The 19,564-nt window shown below is 50.5% G+C and overlaps 1 protein-coding gene across 1 annotated transcript in view; it reads right to left on the bottom strand.

Annotated features, from left to right (window-relative positions):
* Positions 1–19,564, bottom strand: part of ELAVL1 (ELAV like RNA binding protein 1) — a 40,870-nt gene that overhangs the window by 14,057 nt on the left and 7,249 nt on the right. The window contains exons 2-3 of the mRNA XM_081231670.1: positions 11,629–11,816; positions 2,753–2,856 (exon numbers count right to left, since the gene is read on the bottom strand). Of these exons, the coding sequence (XP_081087796.1) occupies positions 2,753–2,856; positions 11,629–11,800 (276 nt within the window). The 5' untranslated portion in view covers positions 11,801–11,816. The remainder of the gene's footprint in view (positions 1–2,752; positions 2,857–11,628; positions 11,817–19,564) is intronic.

Here is a 19,564-nt window from a genome sequence, read left to right as displayed (position 1 = left end):
AGGCAGCACTGTCCCCAAGAGGCCACCTTGGCCCCTGGGGCCTCCCCAGGGCCTCCCAGGTGGGCGTGGTCATGCTCCTTGACTACCAGGAAGGATGTTGGCCCCACTTCTGGGCCTCCACTTTCCGGATCTACGTCAACCAGCCCCACAGAACACCCCACTCAGACTCCTGCCAGAGGGGGTCACTCCAACCGTCTGCTGTCCAATTTTATCAAATGTCCCAATGAGGGGCGTCCGATTTCAGGCAGGACAGCTGAAGGAAGGAGGCAGGCCTGCTGGGACTCAGGCTAGTCTGTGCTTTCCCAGGATCAGGCTGGGCCAGTAGGGAGCTGCCTCCCAGGACCATCCTGTCTGGTCCCTTGTAGATCTGTCCAGAACAGGTTGCATTGGGGTCTGCCCTTGGCTTTTGGTCAAGGTCACTGTGAGAAAGAACATTCTCAAATTAGCACCGTGGGAGTGGTGTGGAGGCTGGCACTGACTGTAGTTATAATTGTCCCCTGATAAAGCCCCAGAGAGGCAATGCTTTCAAAGCCAAGTGAGCTTCAGCTCGTTTCAGCACAGGTGTCTGCAAGGACCTTGATGGCCACTGCAGCTTTCCTTTTCTCTTCAGCCACTGTCAAGCTCAGAGTCGAATCAGAATCCAAGAAGACTGCACTAGAGAACCCTCTCGCGGCAGGTGTGTGATGACGCAGCAGGTGCCCCTGGCCCCACTCTGAGACACTAGGCCCAGAACCCTCTTTTCTAAGCTCCCGGCACCACCTGCTCCTTTGCCTCAATCAGGTCTACTGTCCTATTCTTTTTTTTTTGCGGTACGCGGGCCTCTCACTGTTGTGGCCTCTCCCGTTGCGGAGCACAGGCTCCGGACGCGCAGGCCCAGTGGCCATGGCTCACGGGCCCAGCCGCTCCGTGGCATGTGGGATCTTCCCGGACCAGGGCATGAACCTGTGTCCCCTGCATCGGCAGGCGGACTCTCAACCACTGCGCCACCAGGGAAGCCCTACTGTCCTATTCTTAGGAAACATTCCTGTGAGAGGTTTTTGAAGAACAAGGAATTTTTGAATTACGTTCCCCCACAAATTCACATGTTGTAGTCCTAACCCTCAGTACCTCAAAATGTGACCTCATTTGAAACAGGATCATTATAGATGCGATTAGTGAAGATGAGGCCAAAGCGGAATAAGATGGCCCCAAATCAATGACTGAGGTCCTTATAAAAAGGGGAAATTTGGACACAGACATGCACTCAGGGAGAACCCCGTGTGAAGATGAAGGCAGAGACTGGGGTGATGCTTCTATTAGCCGAGGATTGCCCAAGATTCAGTGACCACCAGGCACCAGAAGAGGGGCATGGAACAGATCCTCCTTCACAGCCCACAGCCCTCCGAAGGCATGCAACCTGCCGACACCTGGATCTTGGACTTCCGGCCCTCAGAACTAGGTGTGAGGAACTGGAAGATGCAAAGGCTCAACAGGATGATCTCATTCCAGTGGCTTCGGGTCGAGGGAGACAACTCTGGTGACTCTGGCAGGCGTGTGTCTCAGGAACGAGGGCTGACTCACCAGTCTGCAGGTGAGGGGCAGTGGGCACAGTGCTGAGAGGCTGCTGCAGGAAGCCAGGTCAGGGTCCTGCGTGGGGCAGGGGTACGAGGCATATTCTACAGGAGGGCTTGGCAGGGACTGATGGTCGGGAAAACCCAAGGTTGGTCCAGGGGTAGGCAGAGCCTGAAGACAGACACTTGGGGTGGGGAGGAGGTGGGGCTCCGGGCTGAGAGAAGGAGGGCATGGTTAGCAGTGGCAGGTTGAGAGGAGCGTGAAGGTTGGGGAAGCCACCCTGAGGCCTGGAGGACTCGCCGACTTGTCCCAGGAAGCCGCCACAGCCCTTGAACTGGGAATGACGCTGATGACGGTTTGCCCAAGGCCCTCCCAGCTGGTGCTGCATGGCTCCCTCACTCCCCTCAAGTCACCTCAAGTCATCATGAACCACCCCCCCAGGACACGGCGCCCCTGGGACGCCTACCTCTGCCACACCTGGCTTTCACTGTTTTGTTTATCGTTTGTGCACACACACGTGCGCACACACACAGGCCCAGCCCCACAAGGGCATGGAATTTGTTTTGTTCACCGCATAGCACATAGTAGGCACTCATAAACATTTGCCAAATGAATGCTGAATGAACTGGTGGGAGAAGGGCTATACCAGTGACGGAGCAGGAATGGAAGCCTGGGCAGGAGGCGGGAGGGATGATGCTGCTGCCGCCGCCGCCACAGCAACGACCGGGCACGAGCAGGAGGGCAGGGCTGGCCCAACACCCGCTCGGCATGAGGTCGGGAGCTGCAAGAGGACAGGAGCACCTTGGCCAGTAGAAGAGACCGGCGGGGAGGCCTTCAGAGGAGGCTGCTGTGAGCCAACACACAAGGGACACCCGGGGCCAGGGAGGGGGCTGTCCCAGCCTAAGTCCTTCAAGGGGACCCTCTCGTTGCTGGTGGGGCTGAGGAGGACATGAGCCAGAGGCACAAGGCCTGGGACGGTCACCACCCGACACACATCTGACATGCAAAGTCTCTCTTCTGAGCAGACAGGAGGCCCCCCAGATGCCCTGAAAAAGCGGCAGGCCTCTAAGGCGCAACTGTGCTAATGGTGCGGTGATGGTGACGGTGAAGTAAGGGTAGGGGGGTCTCTCACCCAGGCCAGGGCTCAGCACAGATCTCTGTGCAGCCAGGAATGAACAAGATGGTGATTGCAGCTCCTTACCTTAATAGTTTTTGACTGGAGCCGCAGGCCGTTCAGCGTGTTTATCGCTCTCTCTGCATCCTTTGCAGTCACGTAGTTCACAAAGCCGTAGCCCAAGCTGTGTCCTGTGTGGGAGAACACAGGGACATGGGTGAACCACCGAGAGCCAGTGAGTGAGCGAGACAGAGAGATGGGGAGGATGAACAGGACTATGTCCAGCTGGGCTCAAAAGGACAAGACCAGAGAGAAGACCGAGAGAGAACACTAAGAGCCATGGCCTCTGGGAAGGTGGGAGGTAGAGATCGACGGTTACAATCTATATTGATGGTTTATTTGTTACACTCCCTTGGCAAACCTGTACATTTTCTGCAAGGAACAAATTTACAAAATGTTACTTTTTTTAAAAAAGTTTATTTAAAGAGAAACTCTGTGTTACTAAGAGCATCCTAGGGAACCCATCACCAAAGCAGTGACAAGGAGCCGTCCCACTGGTGCCGGCCGCTCTGTGTGGCTCCGAGGGGGACTGCGTGGGGGGGTGAGGAGGAGGACAGTCACAGCAGCACACAGGACAGGCTGGTGGGGAGAACCTGACTACGATCAGCTGTCAGTGTCCAGGCTGTTTTCGGCTACTTCCATGCCCAGACTGGGAAGGCCTGCTGGGCTCTGGCGCCACCCAGTGTCGGTTGCACTCACTTTCCCAAACCTGCCGCCCAGCTCGAGGAGGAGGGAGGAAGCACAGGGAGAAGCCGGGGCCCCACCTCCACAGCCCCGGCCAGGTATCCAGAGCCCCCCTGGGAGCAGCTCCCGCAGCAACAGCCTCATTAGCTGAAGCCTGGGGGAGTCGTAAGGCAGGTGCAAACCTGAGTTCTTCCCAAAGAAATCCAGGGTTACAGGCAGGGTGTCCACACTCCCTCTTGAGGAACTGTTCAGAAGTGGCGGGAGTGACCACCAACTGGATACACAGGAGGGACACGCACAGCAGGAGAGGGACTGTGGGTCCCCGGGAGGCCCAGAGAGAAGCAATGGATGAGGGTCGGAGTGGAAGGAGCCTTGCATTTTCACTGCAGAGGAGCAGGAGGCGGCCCAGGGAAGAGAACCGCTGCCAAGCTGCTTCTTACCCATCCACACGCTCTGCGAGCGGGCAGCCCCTGTGCACCGGCCAGTGCTCTCGGCACAGAGACAGAGGGGTGAGTGGGACAGAGGCCCGCCCTCTCTGAGCTCTGCACCACCCCCTCCCCCCACTGGATGGTAAAAACATGATGAGGCCTGAGCCACAGGCAGGCAGAGATCCTCACGGCAGATGTGCTGACTCTGAACCCAGGCCCATCTTGCCAATAACGAGACCCAGTGAGAGCCTAACCCAGTTTTGCCACCTTGAAACAAACACACCAAAATGCTTTATATTTTAGATTTAAAGAAAAATTACAAAGGTAATGCAGAGTTCCCATATACTCCACATCCAGTTTCCCCTATCAGTAACATCTCATCCTAGGATGGTATATTTGTTACATTAGTGAACCGATACTGATATATTAACTACCATCCACCTCTGATTCAGGTTGCCTTAGTTTTCCCCTAGTGTCCTTTTCTGTCCCAGGATGCCATCCAGGATCCCACTTGACATTTAGCTGTCAAGTCTCCTTAGGCTCTTCTTGGCTGGGACAGTTTCTCACACCTTCCTTGTTTTTTTATTTTATTTTATTTTTTTTGCGGTACGCGGGCCTCTCTCACTGCTGTGGCCTCTCCCGTTGCGGAGCACAGGCTCCAGACGCGCAGGCTCAGCGGCCATGGCTCACAGGCCCAGCCGCTCCGCGGCATGTGGGATCTTCCCGGACCGGGGCACGAACCCGTGTCCCCTGCATCGGCAGGCAGACTCTCAACCACTGTGCCACCAGGGAAGCCCACCTTCCTTATTTTTGATGACCTTGACAGTTTTGAGGACTGGTCCAGGAATTTTGTAGAATCTCCTCAATCTGGGTTCATCAGATGTTTTTCTCATGGTTGGACTGGGGTTATAATGGGTTTTTAGGAGGAAGACCACAGAGTGAAGCACCCTTCTAGTGCCATCATACTGGGGTGCAGGTTGTCCACATGACTCATCACCGTGGATGCTGGCCTTCACCCCGTGGCCAAGGCAGCTGGTCTGCCAGGTTTCTCCACTGTAAAGTTACCCCCACCCACCTCCTCCACACTGTAGCCCTTGGAAGGGCTGCCTGCCCATGTCACCTAGGAAGTCACACACCCTCAGACAGCCACTGGCTCCTTCCCCAGTCCTGCTCCCCCTCCACTCTTCCTCAACGAGCCCAAATGTATTAGCTGAGCACCTACTACGTGTCGGTCCCCGTGTCAGGCTGGCCGGGGGGTGGGGGTGGGGTGGTGGTTAATGATAATCACAAAGGAGGACAGTTCCTGCCTTAATAAACACATCCCACTGCGTGAGTCAGATAACAAAGCAAGAAACCAAAAAACAAAGCCATACACAGGTGCTACAAGGAGAATCTCCGTGGTGGTGTGAGAGGGACTCACAAGATGGTCCAGGGAAGACAGGTGTGAGACGGGGGCCACGCGCCCGGGCAGGGGTGGCGATGCAAGAGTCACCAAGAGGACCTGCAGAATCGCTGACGCAGCAGGGAGCTCCAGTGGGGCTGAGGTCCCTAAAGCGCCAGCACTCTCAGGCTGGGACCGGCTCTTGTCCTCCAGTGTGTTCTACTCTCTGTGGTGGGCAGCTGTGTGCGCCAAGAGGGAAGGCGGGTGAGGAATGAAGGGGAGTCCCTGGTTTCATCCACTGGATGAGGCCGGTGACTAAAGCGTTAACACACAGTGCTGAGTGCCCACCTCCACCCTTTCCTTCACTATAAACCAACTGCTCTCAACTCTAACCGCTTGTTAGAATCACCAGGGCGTCTGCTAAAAACTATCACTGCCCAGGCCACGTCCCGACCAATGACATCAGAATGGGGGTGGGCGAGGCAGGAGTGGGGACAGCTTCAGAAGTTTTTAAAGCTTCCCAATGATTCCAATTCAGAGCCCAGGTTGAGAACGGTCACTGGAAGTGCACGACAGGAGCGGGGCTCCCCGTGCTTATGCAGAAGAGCCCCCACTTAACGGGCTGTGCTCAGAGCAGGTGCCTGCGGGAAGGCCCTCACTTCCCAAGTTACTGTTTCTCTAACAGGGGCCACAAGCCACACGGGGTAATGATGCAGCTCCCCAGGGCCCTCCTCAGCCCAGGCGTCGGGATCCACACTTCCAAGCCCCTAATTGATGATCCTGCCCCCTAGAAGCAGCGGGCCCGCTGCAGTCAGTGCCTTGAAGGCAGGTCAGCTGCTGCCCCCCTCCTGCTTTAGGGGCGATGGAAGACCAGCCCTGAATGAGGGGGGTCTGAGGTCTGGTGGGGGAGCAGGGGGGTGGTGCTCAGGCACAAGCCCGGTCAGTGCGTGGATCCTGTACAGGCTGCTGGGGCTTGAGGAGGTCGAGGCCTGCCAGGGTCAGGGGTGGGGGCAACCAGAGCCCAGGATGGGAGATATGGTGGAGGGTGGAGGAGCAAGAGATGAGGGAAAGAAGGACGGGGACAGAGGATGAATAAACCCTGGGCCTGGTCTAGGGATGTATGAGGCCAGCGCCCCCCAGCTCTCACTTCCCTGCACCGTAGGAAGGGCACTGCTTATCAGCTCTGGTTCTGACTATGCCCAGCACCGGCGTTGCCCTCCCTCCAGAAAGGTTCAAACACCCCAGACTGGCCGACTCAGTGGGTCTGACTGGGGCCTGAGAGGCACTTCTCCCAGTCCCCAGGTGCTGTGGCTGGCCAAGGGCTGGCACCCGGGAGCTGCTGCCCTGGAGAAGGCAAGGCTGTCTCCACAAGGGGCACTCTGCATGCCTGGCTGGGTGACCCCTGGGCCAGTGCTCTTGCATTGCCAAACATCTTGCTCTCTCTTTAGACAAGGGTTAAGACTAAGAGACGATTCCATGGCATTTCGCCTTGCTTTCGTGGACCAGAGCAGCCAGACATAATGTTTTAATCCCTTAGTGTTCCTCACACTGACCTGGGGTGCACAGCTGAGGAAGGTGAGCGCCCCGTGGACGAGGCCCTCCTCTGCAACGTGAGTCCTTTCTCTAAAGGTCCACGGGGCTCAAGGGAAGACATCACTGATGGAGAGATACTGGGTCTTGGGGGGGGATGAGTGAATTAATTAGGCAATAAATAAGAAGTAGCAAATGTCCCCAAAGGAAAGAAGATGGGCAAAGGACAAGAGTCCTTTTATAAAAGAAGAGTACAAACAGCCAGAACAGATGAACTTTACTAGAAATGCAAACTGCCACCAAGATCAGATGTCATTTTTCACTTAAGAGGTGAGAAACCCTGCCTGGCCTAGGGGATGGCAGGGCCGAGCAGAGGGTGAACCGCAGACCCCTGGAGGGCCAGTTGGCAATAAGGGTCAAGAGCTTTTAGAAACTACACTCTCTCCCCTCTGCCGGTTCATTTCTAGGAAGATATCCTACAGAAATAACCAGTGAGTAAAGATTTGTGCCACGATATTTATCTCAACCGGGCTTGTAACTATGGAAAAACAGTTACAACCTGTTGTAAACTCAGAACCTGCATGCAACAGAATACCACGCAACCCCTGTGACCATGAGACAGCTGTGTTCAGTGACAGGGAAAAATGTTCACAGATACAGGAAGAAAAGTTTCCCACAGAGCTTGGGAGGTGCGAGCCCATTTTTGTAAAAGCACATGGCTGCTCACAACCATAAATATGTAAAGAAAACGCTCTGGACGGACGTGAACCAAAAAGCTAACAGTTGTGGGATTACGGGTAACTTAAACTTTTCTTCCTGCTTGTCTCATGTTAAATTTTTTTCTAAAAGGAACAGAGGTGATTCGCATTAAGAAAAAAAGTAGTCAGCTGGGTAGGTGTGGAAGGGCATCCCTGCAGCGGGAAGAGTACTGGAGAAATCACAAGAGTGTGAGAGCAGGGTGTGTCTGGGAAATGACAAGCAGCTCAGTCTAGCCCAAGAGGAGGGTGAATGGGGGGGTGCGGTGGCTGGGGAAGAAGGGGACAGGGTCTCAAGGAGACTTGGGAGCTGCAGGCCAGGGTATGGGCTTTATCCTGACCAGAGGTGCAAGGCAATGAGACAGAAGCTGAGCAGGTAGGCTGGAGCCTGGGGACCAAGTGGCCAGCATGATGTAATGCAGCAAGGTAGAGGCTGGCTCATGGTCCCACGTGGGCCATATGTCATCTGAGGAGGGGCTAGACACCAGGACAGAGAGCAGGGCAGGGCTGCACAGTAAGGCCAGGTAGTGACTGTGGATGGAACAGGCATCAACAAATGCATGTCTCCCACAGGGGGGACTGGCTGGCCAGAAACACTCTGAATCTCGAGGCCAGCACATCAAACATTCTCAGCATCCCAGCCACCACGGTGTCCCCGCTTCCTCCTATCACTGGTGCTTGGCCCATGGTCGGCACTCAATAAATATTTGCTGAATGAATGAATGTCCATGCTGATCTGCATTCTCCCCCAATCCCTAGATCTACTCATTCATTCACTCAACAAACACTGACTCTGGCTACATCTGGGAATACAATAAGGTCCTCGCCTCCGAGAACCATAAGGACCTACTGGACCAGAAAGTTGCAACCCCAGTGCAGTGTGGAAACCCACGTTGCAGGTCTGCCTGATTGCTGTGGGGACCCAGAGAAGATCATCTAACGCCGAGTAAATCAGGCCAGGAAAGACATCCTAAAGCAAACGGGGCCCAGGAAGTGAAGGCTTTTAAAGCAGGTGAGTGACAGGGTACATCTGGTATGTTAAAAAGAGATTCCTTTGCCGCAGTTGGGAGAATGGGCTGGAGGAAGCATGGCTGGCCAGTTAAGAGCCTAAAGCAACAGGGCAGGCAGAAGACCATGTGGCCTGGTCTAAGACGGTGGCAGAGGAGATGGAGGAAAAAGGATGGAAGCAACCAGAAGGACGAGTGTCAGGGACACACGTCAAAGCTCATGCTTAGACTTCTGACTGGAGCCACTGAGTGGACAGTGGTGCCATCTGCTAAGATGGGGACCCTGGGAAATAAGGAGTTGGCTTGTGGGAGAGTCAAGGTCAGTTTGGGAAACACTGAGAGGCTGAAGGGCCTAGAGCTCAGGAGAACTTTCTGGTTGAAAGAGAGGTGGCCAAACTGAATGTCCAGCTAAGCTGTGGGTGTGCATCCGCTGACCCGAGGGTTGGCTTAGAAAGAAGAGGGGGCATGGGAATAAGCCGAGGACTGCCTAGGTCAGCGGCTGGGAAGGAGCTGCAAGAGAGACAGAGGGAAGCCTCAGAGGTAGGAGAAAGCCAGGTTCATGGACCCGAGGGAAGAGGAAGCTTCCAAAAGGAAGAGACAGAGGAGATGGCTCTGTGATTGGGAGGAGAGGGAGGACATCAGCTAGAGCAGCTCCTCAGTTGGGGGCGATTCTGCTCCCCAGGGACATGGCAACATCTGGGAACATTTTTTGGTTTTCACAACTCAGAAGGTGCCCCTGGCATATCTACTGGGTGGAGGCCAGGGATGCTGCTCAACAGCCTGCAATGTACAGGACGGCCCTCCCACAAGAGTTATCTAGTTCCAAACGTCAACAGTGCTCAAGCGGAGAAACCCTGAGCTAGAGGGAGTCCGGGCATCTCTTAAAGAGCGCAGAGGCTGGAGCGTGTTTGAATGCTGGCAGGTGATCCTGGAAAGACCCACCAGGAAAGTGGGTACTTGCATAACTTGAGGTTCCTGGGATGCCAAGAAGGGAAGGGATCCAGCACAGAGGTGAGACAGCTGTTATTTTCACTGTAAAGTAGGAACGGTCATCATGTGAGAGGAAAGGGGGCCTCAGGGGAGAAAATGCGCTGAAGTGGCTGCTGTGCCACGGGGATGCCCGTGTTGTGAACTCGGTTGGGGGTTTGATCAGACGGGGTGCCTGTCTGCTGGGGTGCGAGACTCTCTCTGGGGTGGGCACCTGAGCCAGGCCAGGAGAAAGCAGTCAGACGAACATAACCGAGTCCGGGGTTTCAGCAGAGCGGTGTAATAAAGGACAAAAGAGAGTGAGATGTGAGGCCACAGCCCGGGACCAGCCTCTAATTAGTTTTCACACACCGGTGGCAGGAGGAGAAAAGTGAATGCGGTAAGTTTTCCATAAAGTCAAGTTCATTCAGTTTAAAGAACTGCTAGCAAGATGCAGAGCTGAAATACAAACCCAGGCCCACCCACTCCACAACTCCTGGTGCATTACACTCAACTTTGCCCGGAGAGCAGAAAAGGACTATTTCTGTACTGAAATAATTTCCAAATTACGCTTTTGCTGCTTTCGCTGGTTCTCAAAACCAGTTCTCTCCGGACTGATCTTGCCAAATCTAGGTGTTCCTATTAACATAGCTCACATTCCTTTGAAAACCACAACAAGCCAACAGACAAAGAAGTCAGGAATATCAACAGGACTGAAAATTCCCTTCCACCAGAACACAAAAGGAGAATGAAAGACTTAGTAGCAGTGCAGGAGAATTTCAAACCCCTCTGAACAAGGACTCTCTTATTCAGGATGGTCTCCTGGAACTGGAGAGAGTGTGGCTTCTAGAACATTCCAACACTTCAATTTTGTGTATTATCTAAAGATTCTATTTTGAAGACATTTATTACATTGCAGACTCTCAGAATTGGAAGGGTCCTTAAAGGACTTTTGAGTTCAAAGTCCCGTTCTGATGAACCAACTCCCTGTATAGTAGTCAGCCAGCCTCTACAGGAATCACCTCAGGTACAGGCATCTTCACGTTATTGGCAAAGGCTGAAAGTCCATGAAGCAGGATGATGGGTACATGGGGTTCAATAATATTACTCTACTTTAATGTAAACTGAAATACAATAAAATATTAGATTTCTATAATAAATACGGCTTTTACTTTGAAATTATTTTTCAGTGTAGGGAATCCTGGTCCCACAAGCCAGAGTGGCAGCCAGAGCCCTCCTGAGAGGACTGGCCATTCCTCAGCACAGTTATGCAGAGAGGAGGAAGAAGAGGAGGAGGAGGGAAGAGGGGAAGAGAGAGAGGAGGAGGAGGGCTCCCTAAAACGTTCCTCCCTGGGGAGAAAAGAAAGGAAGAAGTGCTTCGGAGCACCTGGTCTCCCCATGTTTTCCTCCAGAGCCCCTGAAACCATGCTCTCAGAACAGAGGCCTCTCTGTAGGGAGGGCCTTACCAGGCACCGGGCCTTGTGCAAACCCTTAGGCAGCTGGCAGCATCACGATGTAGGAGCCACCATCCCCACTTCATGGATGGGGACACTGAGACGGGGTGGGAGGGTGGGGCTCTGAGCCAGCCTGCCAACCCCACAGCCCGCCCATGACCCGCTGCCCTGCTCAAGCCCCCCTGAGAGTGCAACCTCAGTTTCAGATGTTAAGTTGATAGCACAACAGCAGACAGTCAGGGTGGCCCAAACCTAACGAAGGACAGCCCACAGGGGACTCAGTGTTCTGCTGCGGGCCTGACCTTGTATATGAGCCTGGGAAGACAGGGTGGACCTGCCTGGGCCTGCCCTGGGCAGGGCGCTGGCCAGAGTCCCTTCTACACGTGGCACCATGCCCCTTCCAGCTCTCAGAGTGCCCCTGTTCTCCTGTCTCTTCATTTTCCCTCCCCTCCCACCGTCGTGTTTTGTATATGCTCTCCATCTTATGATGGATTTTTCTCTTTGGGGAACCTACGTCCAATCTTACACCTTGGTGGGGGCAAAACAGAGTTGAGATAAAAATGAAACTTTACAGCTATCATTTCAAGGCTGTGGCTCTTCCTGGCTGAGGAGCACTGCAGGGTCACAGGCAAAGAAGACAGTGCTTAGCAGGATGGCCACACGTACCCCCTTCACAAAAACGGCTCTTGTTTCTTTACCTGCTACTTTATCCCGAATAAGTTTTGCAGATTCAACTTCACCAATACTGCTGAACAAACTTCGTAACTCATCCTGGGTCATGTTCTGAGGGAGGTAGTTGACAATCAAATTTGTTCTCCCAATATCATCCCTGCAGTCTTCAGCCATGTGGTCTTCATAACCATTAGACATTGTATTTTTTTTTAATCTGCAGGGGAAAAAAAAAGGGAAGTAAATCCCAAATGTTCATAATGCAGGATATTAAGGCAACGCTCGTGACTGTGTTGCATTTAGACATTTTTCTTTTCAACACTAGAAGTTCAACTTATGTCCACACAAAAACCTGCATGTGGATGTTTATAGCAGCTTTATTCATAACTTCCCCCAAACTGGAAGCAGCCAAGATGCCCTTCAGTAGGTGAATGGAGAAACACACGCCAGTTGTCTGGTACATGCACACAATGGAGTGTTATTCAGTGCCAAAAAGAAAGGAGCTAGGAAGCCACAAAGACGTGGGGGAACCTTACATGCACACTGCTGAGTGAAAGAAGAGCTTGAAAGGCTACATACTAGAGGGTCTCAGTTATACGACATTGTGGAAAAGGCAAAACTAGAGTGACAGCAAAAAGATGAGTAGTTGCCAGGAGTTGTGGGGAGGGAGGGTGAATAGGCAGGGCACACGGGGTTTTACAGGGCAGTGACACTATTCTGTATGAGGGTGTAATGGTGGATACATGTCATTTGTCCAACCCCACAGAACATATAACATGAAGAGTAACCTCTAAGGCAAACCCTGGGCTTTAGCTAGCATGTAATAACAATAGCTCATCAATTACAACAAAATATCACACGAAGGCAAGATTTAATAATAGGGGAAACTTTGTGTTGGAGGAGGGGTTTATGGAAACTCACTCTGGACTTTCTTCGCCATCTTTCTGTAAACCTAAAACTGCTCTAAAAATAACGTCTACCGAAACAAAAATAAAACAAGCCCAAGTCCAACCATTTCCACTTACCAAGAGGGCTTTAAGGAAACAAACCTACAAACAATTCCAGCACCACAATTCAAGCCTCTGGGAAAAGTGGGTTGTCTTGAGAACGTTCCAAAGATCTCTGATTGCTTTCTCTCATCTCCATGTGCCCTACTGATGCAGCTGTACACGGAGGAGCCTGCGAGGTGCACCTGAGCACCCCACCCAGGCACCATGTCTGTACTCTAGCAGGCAGGTAATGGTCCTCTGCGCCCCTTTATTCCCAAGACAGAGCAACTGAGCCAAGAAAGAGGTTAAGATTTCTCTTTCTGTTAGAGGAGCTTGGTCTCCAAAGCTGGCAGGCTCTGGAATACCTTTAGCCGCCTGCACAAATCTTTACTTTCACTGACAAATGCCAGAGCACAGTGATGGCTTCGGACTAGAGTCAGCTCAAGACCACTCTTCTGGAAGCGCCACTCACTCTAGGTTTTGCTCACAGGCACTGTTTTGTGGCTGCCTCGTCCAAGATGTCCTGTGTCTCTGCCTCTAAAGAAATAGGCACCCCGTGGGGCTGAAATGTCATCACTGAGAAAAAGGCCCTGTTGCCCATCAGTCGGGGTAGGTTACAGGGGAGCAGCCCACTCCTTTCTCCAGATTCCTACTGCCCAGTCCTGATTTTATGCTTCAAAACCCAGTGCCCAGGGCTTCCGGGGGGCACAGTGGTTAAGAATCCACCTGTCAATGCGGGCGACACGGGTTCAAGCCCTGGTCCGGGAAGATCCCACATGCCGCGGAGCAATGAAGCCCAGTGAGCCACAGCTACTGAGCCTGCGCTCTAGAGCCCGCGAGCCACAACTACTGAAGCCCGCACACCTAGAGCCCGTGCTCCACAACAAGAGAAGCCACCGCGATGAGAAGCCTGCGCACTGCAACAGAGTAGCCCCCGCTCGCCGCAACTAGAGAAAGCCCACGCGCAGCAACAAAGACCCAGAGCAGCCAAAACAACAACAACAACAACAACAACAACAACAACAACAAACCCAGTGCCCAGTGTCAGGAGCATTTAGCCTCCTCTAAAAATAGCCTTGCCAGCGGTTATATAGAAACCTGAACACATCTCCTGCACAGGATTTCCCACCTGCCCCGAATCAAGAAGCAGAGAGGAATCAGGTCTGGTTCCCTGTTTTCTGGTGGAGACATTCAGGTCTTCTCTACCTTCCCACCCTATCACTTGCTTCAGACCGTACACAACATGCAGAATTAGTCCAGTCTTCCAGTATTTCTTTTATTTATTTGAAAATGTTCTATGCTTCCTGCTCTTTACAAAATATTTCAGCATCAAGAGCCATAAAAGGAAAGATCGGAAACTTTAGACTTCATAAGGTTAAAAACTTCTGGACGGCAAACGCATCACACACAGACAAGCAGCAGACTGGGAGAAAATGCCTGCTCTCTATCATCTTATTTAGAGCTGCAGTTCTCACATGGGGTGATTCTGCCCACCTCCCCGCCCCCCAGCCCCTGGGACAGGGGCAGTGTCTGGAGACACTGTGGCTATCAGGACTGGGGGGTGGTGCTGGGCCACTAGCATCTAGTGGGTAGAGGCCAGAGATGCTGTTAAATACTCCATAAAGCACAGGACAGGACAGCCCCAACCAAGAATTATCTAATCCAAAGTGTCAGTACTGCTGAGGTTGAGAAAAGTTGATTTGGGGCATCTGCAAATTAAAAAGAAAAAACCCACATATCACTAGCAGAGAAGTGGACAAAATACATGAGCTGCAATTAATAGATGCTGGCAATTCATAGAGCTAATAAGCCATGAAAAGAAGCTCATGTTCACAAACAATGAGGAAAATGCAAAATAAAAAGAGATGCTACTTTGTGTCAGTCAGATGGAATACAATCCAGGATGGATAAAACCCAGTGTAAGTAAGGATAAGGGGGAAAAACACCCTTATTCACCATCGATATGAGTGTGACATGGTACAACCTTTTGGAAGGATAACATGGCAGGTCCTATCAAAATGTTTAATGTGAATGCTACCCTCTGACTCAGAGCTGTAGGAAACTGCTCTACAGAAATAATCATATATATGCAGGAAAATATGTGCGAGGAACACACCAACCCCATGGCTGGTAAGGTGCTGGACACAATCTAAGTATGTTATTAGTGGGGGATGGTTAATAAATAACAATTTTCAGTAGAAAGCATGGCATTAACGAGTTTAATAAGGAAAAACTCCACAAATCTATTAAACCTTCTGTGGCCACGAGACTTTAAGATAGATCATTAGCTCGAAAACAAACAAACAAACAAAAACATTTGTTGAAGCCCGAACCAAAGTACAAGGGTTAACTCTGAAGAATTCTAATGCACGCTGAAGTTTGCTCAAAATGTGACTCAAACATTTTTCTTCCTCCTTCCTCTTTTTTTCCTTTATCCCCCTCTCTCTTCACTCTTGTTCTGAGTTAGGCATCCACTCTTCTGCCTTTTCCCTTGCCCTGCTTTCATGGAAGATAAACTGGGCAGTAATTACCCCATTCTCGTTATCCAGAGTGGGATGTCCTCTATGCCTGGTAAAAAGTTAGCTTCCTAGAACAGTGGTTGGCAAACCATGGCCTGCAGGCCAAATTTGTTCAGCCCACCTCCTGTTTTCATAAATAAAGTTTTATTAGCACACAGCTACTCTCATTTGTTTATGAATTGTCTATGGCAGCTTTTGCACTCCAGTGACAGAGCTGAGTAGTTGTGACAGAGACCATATGGTTCACAAAGCTGAAAATATTTACCATCTGGCTCTTTACAGAAAAAGTGTGCCGACCTTTGTTCTAAAATGTAAAAAACAGAAAAATTTCTTGGAGAAAATCTCTGCGACACCAGGTGAGGCAAAGAGTTCTTAGATACCATGCCAGAAGCCAAATTCATTTAAAAGAAATAGATAAACTGGATATCATCAAAATTTAAAACTTCTGCTCTTGCAAATGACACTGCTAGGAAAACTATAATCCACAGACTGGAAGAAAATATTCAAATCACATATCTGAAAAAGGACTTGTATCCAGAACATATTTTTTTAAAAAACCTTTGAAACTTAACAATAAGAAAACAAACAACCCGATTTTAAAATGGCAAAAGATGTAAACAGATACTAAGCCAAAGAAGATACATGGATGGCAAATAAACACATGAAAAGTTGCTCAACATTATCAGTTATTAGGAAAACGCAAAGTAAAACCACATCAAGGGAATTCCCTGGTGCTCTGGTGGTTAGGACTCCACACTTTCATTGCCGAGGGACGGGTATTCAATCCCTGGTCAGCGAACTAAGATTCTGCAAGATGTGCGGTGCTGCCAACAAACAAACGAACCACATTGAATTACCACTACCCGTCTAGGAGGCCTAAAACCAAACAAGCAAGCAAGCAAGCAAATGACGACAAAACAGACAATATCAAGTTCTGGTGAGGATGTGGAGAAACTAGAACTTTCATGTACTGCTGGTGGAAATGTAAAAACGTTACAGCAGGGCTTCCCTGGTGGCGCCATGGTTGAGAGTCCGCCTGCCAATGCATGCGACACCGGTTCGTGCCCCGGTCTGGGAAGATCCCACATGCCGCGGAGTGGCTGGGCCCATGAGCCATGGCCGCTGAGCCTGCGCGTCCAGAGCCTGTGCTCCGCAACGGGAGAGGCCACAGCAGTGAGAGGCCCGCGTACCGCAAAACAAAAACCCCCAAAACAAAAAACAAAACGTTACAGCCACTGTGGGAAACAGACTGGCACTTTCTTATGCCTAAACATACTCTTACCATATGACTCAGCAACCTTTTCCTAGTCCTCACGTAGGAGAAATAGTTTTGTTCATATAAAAACCTATGCAATACCGTTTATAGCAACTTTATGAATTTTTTTTTCTTTTTTTTTTTTTTTTTGCGGTACGCGGGCCTCTCACTGTTGTGGCCTCTCCCGTTGCGGAGCACAGGCTCCGGACGCACAGGCTCAGCGGCCATGGCTCACGGGCCCAGCCGCTCCGCGGCATGCGGATCTTCCCGGACCGGGGCATGAACCCGTGTCCCCTGCATCGGCAGGCGGACTCCCAACCACTGTGCCACCAGGGAAGCCCTATGCATTTTTTTAACACTCGGTTTTTATTATTTATTTATTCTTTTTCATAGTCTTTTCCATTATGGTTTATTACAGGATATTGAATATAATTTCCCTGTGCTATACAGTAGGACCTTGTTTATCCATTCTCTATATAATAGTTTGCATCTGCTAGTCCCAAACTCCCACTCCATCCCTCCCCTCCCGCTTGGCAACCACAGTCTGTTCTCTATGTCTGTACGTCTGTTTCTGTTTTGTAGATAGGTTCATTTATGCCATATTTTATCATTTTAAAAAATTTATTTATTTATTTGGTTTTGGCTGCACTGGGTCTTCACTGCTGCGCACGGTCTTTCTCTAGTTGCGGCGAGCGGGGGCTACTCTTCATTGCAGCGCGCAGTCTTCTCATTGCGGTGGCTTCTCTTGTTGAGGAGCACAGGCTCTAGGTTTCAGTAGTTGTGGCTCGTGGGCTCTACAGTGCAGGCTCAGTAGTTGTGGCGCACAGGCTTAGCCACATGTAGGATCTTCCCGGACCAGGGCTCAAACCCGTGTCCTCTGCATTGGCAGGCGGATTCTTAACCACTGTGCCACCAGGGAAGTCCCCATGCCGTATTTTGGATTCCACATATAAGTGATATTATATGATATTTGTCTTGCTCTTTCTGACTTACCTCATTTAGTATGATAATCTCTAGGTCCATCCATGTAGCTGCAAAGACATTATTTCATTCTTTTTTATGGCTTAGTAGTATTCCATTGTATACATGTACCACATCTTCTGTATCCATTCATCTGTCAATGGACATTTAGGTTGTTTCCATATCTTGTCTATTGTAAATAGTGCTGCTATGAACATAGGGGTGCATGTCTTTTTGAATTAGAGTTTTGTCTGGATATATGCCCAGGAGTGGGACTGCTGGATCATACGGTAACTCTGTTTTTAGGTTTTCTGAGGAACCTCCATACTGTTCTCCAAAGTGGCTGTACCCATTTACATTCCCACCAATAGTGTAGGAGGGTTCCTTTTTCACCACACCCTCTCCAGCATTTATTATGTGTAGAGTTTTTTTTAATATATATATTTTAAGTTAATTAATTAATTTATGGCTGCGTTGGGTCTTCATTGCTGCACGCAGGCTTTCTCTAGTTGCGGTGAGCGGGGGCTACGCTTTGCTGCGGTGCGTGGGCTTCTCATTGCGGTGGCTCCTCTTGTTGCGGAGCACAGGCTCTAAGCACGTGGGCTTCAGTAGTTGTGGCTCACAGGCTCTAGAGTGCAGGTTCAGTAGTTGTGGCGCAAGGGCTTAGTTGCTCCATGGCATGTGGGGTCTTCCTGGACCAGGGCTCGAATCTGTGTCCCCTGCATTGGCAGGTGGATCCTTAACCACTTAACCACCAGGGAAGTCCCATGTGTAGAGTTTTTGATGATGGCCATTCTGAGTAGTGTAAGGTGGTACCTCACTGTAGTTTTGATTTGCATTTCTCTAATAATTAGCGATGTTGAGCACCTTTTCATATGCCTATTGCCCATCTGTCCCATCTGTATGTCTTCTTTGGAGAAATGTCTACTTAGGTCTTCTGCCCATGTTTCAATTGAGTTGTTTCTTTGTTATTGAGTTGTATGAGCTGTTTGTATATTCTGGAAAGTAAGCCCTGTCGGCAGCATTGTTTGCAAACATTCTCTCCCAGTCTGTAGGTTGTCTTTTTCATTTTGTTTATGGTTTCCTTTGCTGTGCAAAAGCTTATAAGTTTGACTAGGTCCCACTTGTTTATTTTTGCTTTTATTTCTATTGCCTTGGGAGACTAACCTAAGAAAACACTGGTACAATTTATGTCAGAGAATGTTTTGCCTATGTTCTCTCTCTCTTTTTATTTATTTATTTATTTTATGGCTGTGTTGACTCTTCGTTTCTGTGCGAGGGCTTTCTCTAGTTGCGGCAAGTGGGGGCCACTCCTCATCGCGGTGCGCAGGCCTCTGACTATCGCGGCCTTTCTCGTTGCGGAGCACAGGCTCCAGACGCGCAGGCTCAGTAATTGTGGCTCACGGGGCCAGTCGCTCCGCGGCATGCGGGATCTTCCCAGACCAGGGCTCGAACCCGTGTCCCCTGCATCGGCAGGCAGAGTCTCAACCACTGCGCCACCAGGGAAGCCCGCCTATGTTCTCTTCTAGGAGTTTTATGGTGCCATGTTTAATATTTTATTTATTTATTTATTTATTTAGTCTTTATTTATTTAGTCTTTATTTATTTATTTAGTCTTTATTTATTTTTGTGTATGGTGTGAGGTGGTGTCTTAACTTCTTTGATTTACATGCAGAGCAGCTTTCTTCATAATCACCAAAAACTGGAACAACCCAAATGTCGCTCAAACCTTCAGTGGATAAACTATAGCACACCATACAATGGAATACTAGTCAGCAATATAAAGGTACTACTATTCACACAATTTGTATGAATCTCAAATACATTTTGCTCAATGAAAGAAGCCAGACTCAAGGCTACTGCATGATTCCATTCTGGAAAAGGCAAAACCACAGGGATAGATCAGTGGTTGCCGGGTGCAGGGAGCAGGGGAAGGGTTGACTACACAGGGGGAGCATGAGGAAATATTTTTGTTTCCCGGGCGATAAAATTTTCCAATATCACGATCATGGTGGTGGTCACATGACTCTACTCATTTATCAAAACTCAACTCTACACCAAAAACTGGATTAAAAAGTAAATTTTAGGGCTTCCCTGGTGGCGCAGTGGTTGAGAGTCCGCCTGCCGATGCAGGGGACACGGGTTCGTGCCCCGGTCCGGGAAGATCCCACATGCCGCAGAGCGGCTGGGCCCGTGAGCCATGGCCGCTGAGCCTGCGCGTCCAGAGCCTGTGCTCCGCAAT

Source organism: Mesoplodon bidens, assembly GCF_964165515.1.
Source record: "Mesoplodon bidens genome assembly, chromosome: 4".
Taxonomy (NCBI): domain Eukaryota; kingdom Metazoa; phylum Chordata; class Mammalia; order Artiodactyla; family Ziphiidae; genus Mesoplodon; species Mesoplodon bidens.
This window is presented reverse-complemented; position numbering and strand designations above follow the sequence as displayed.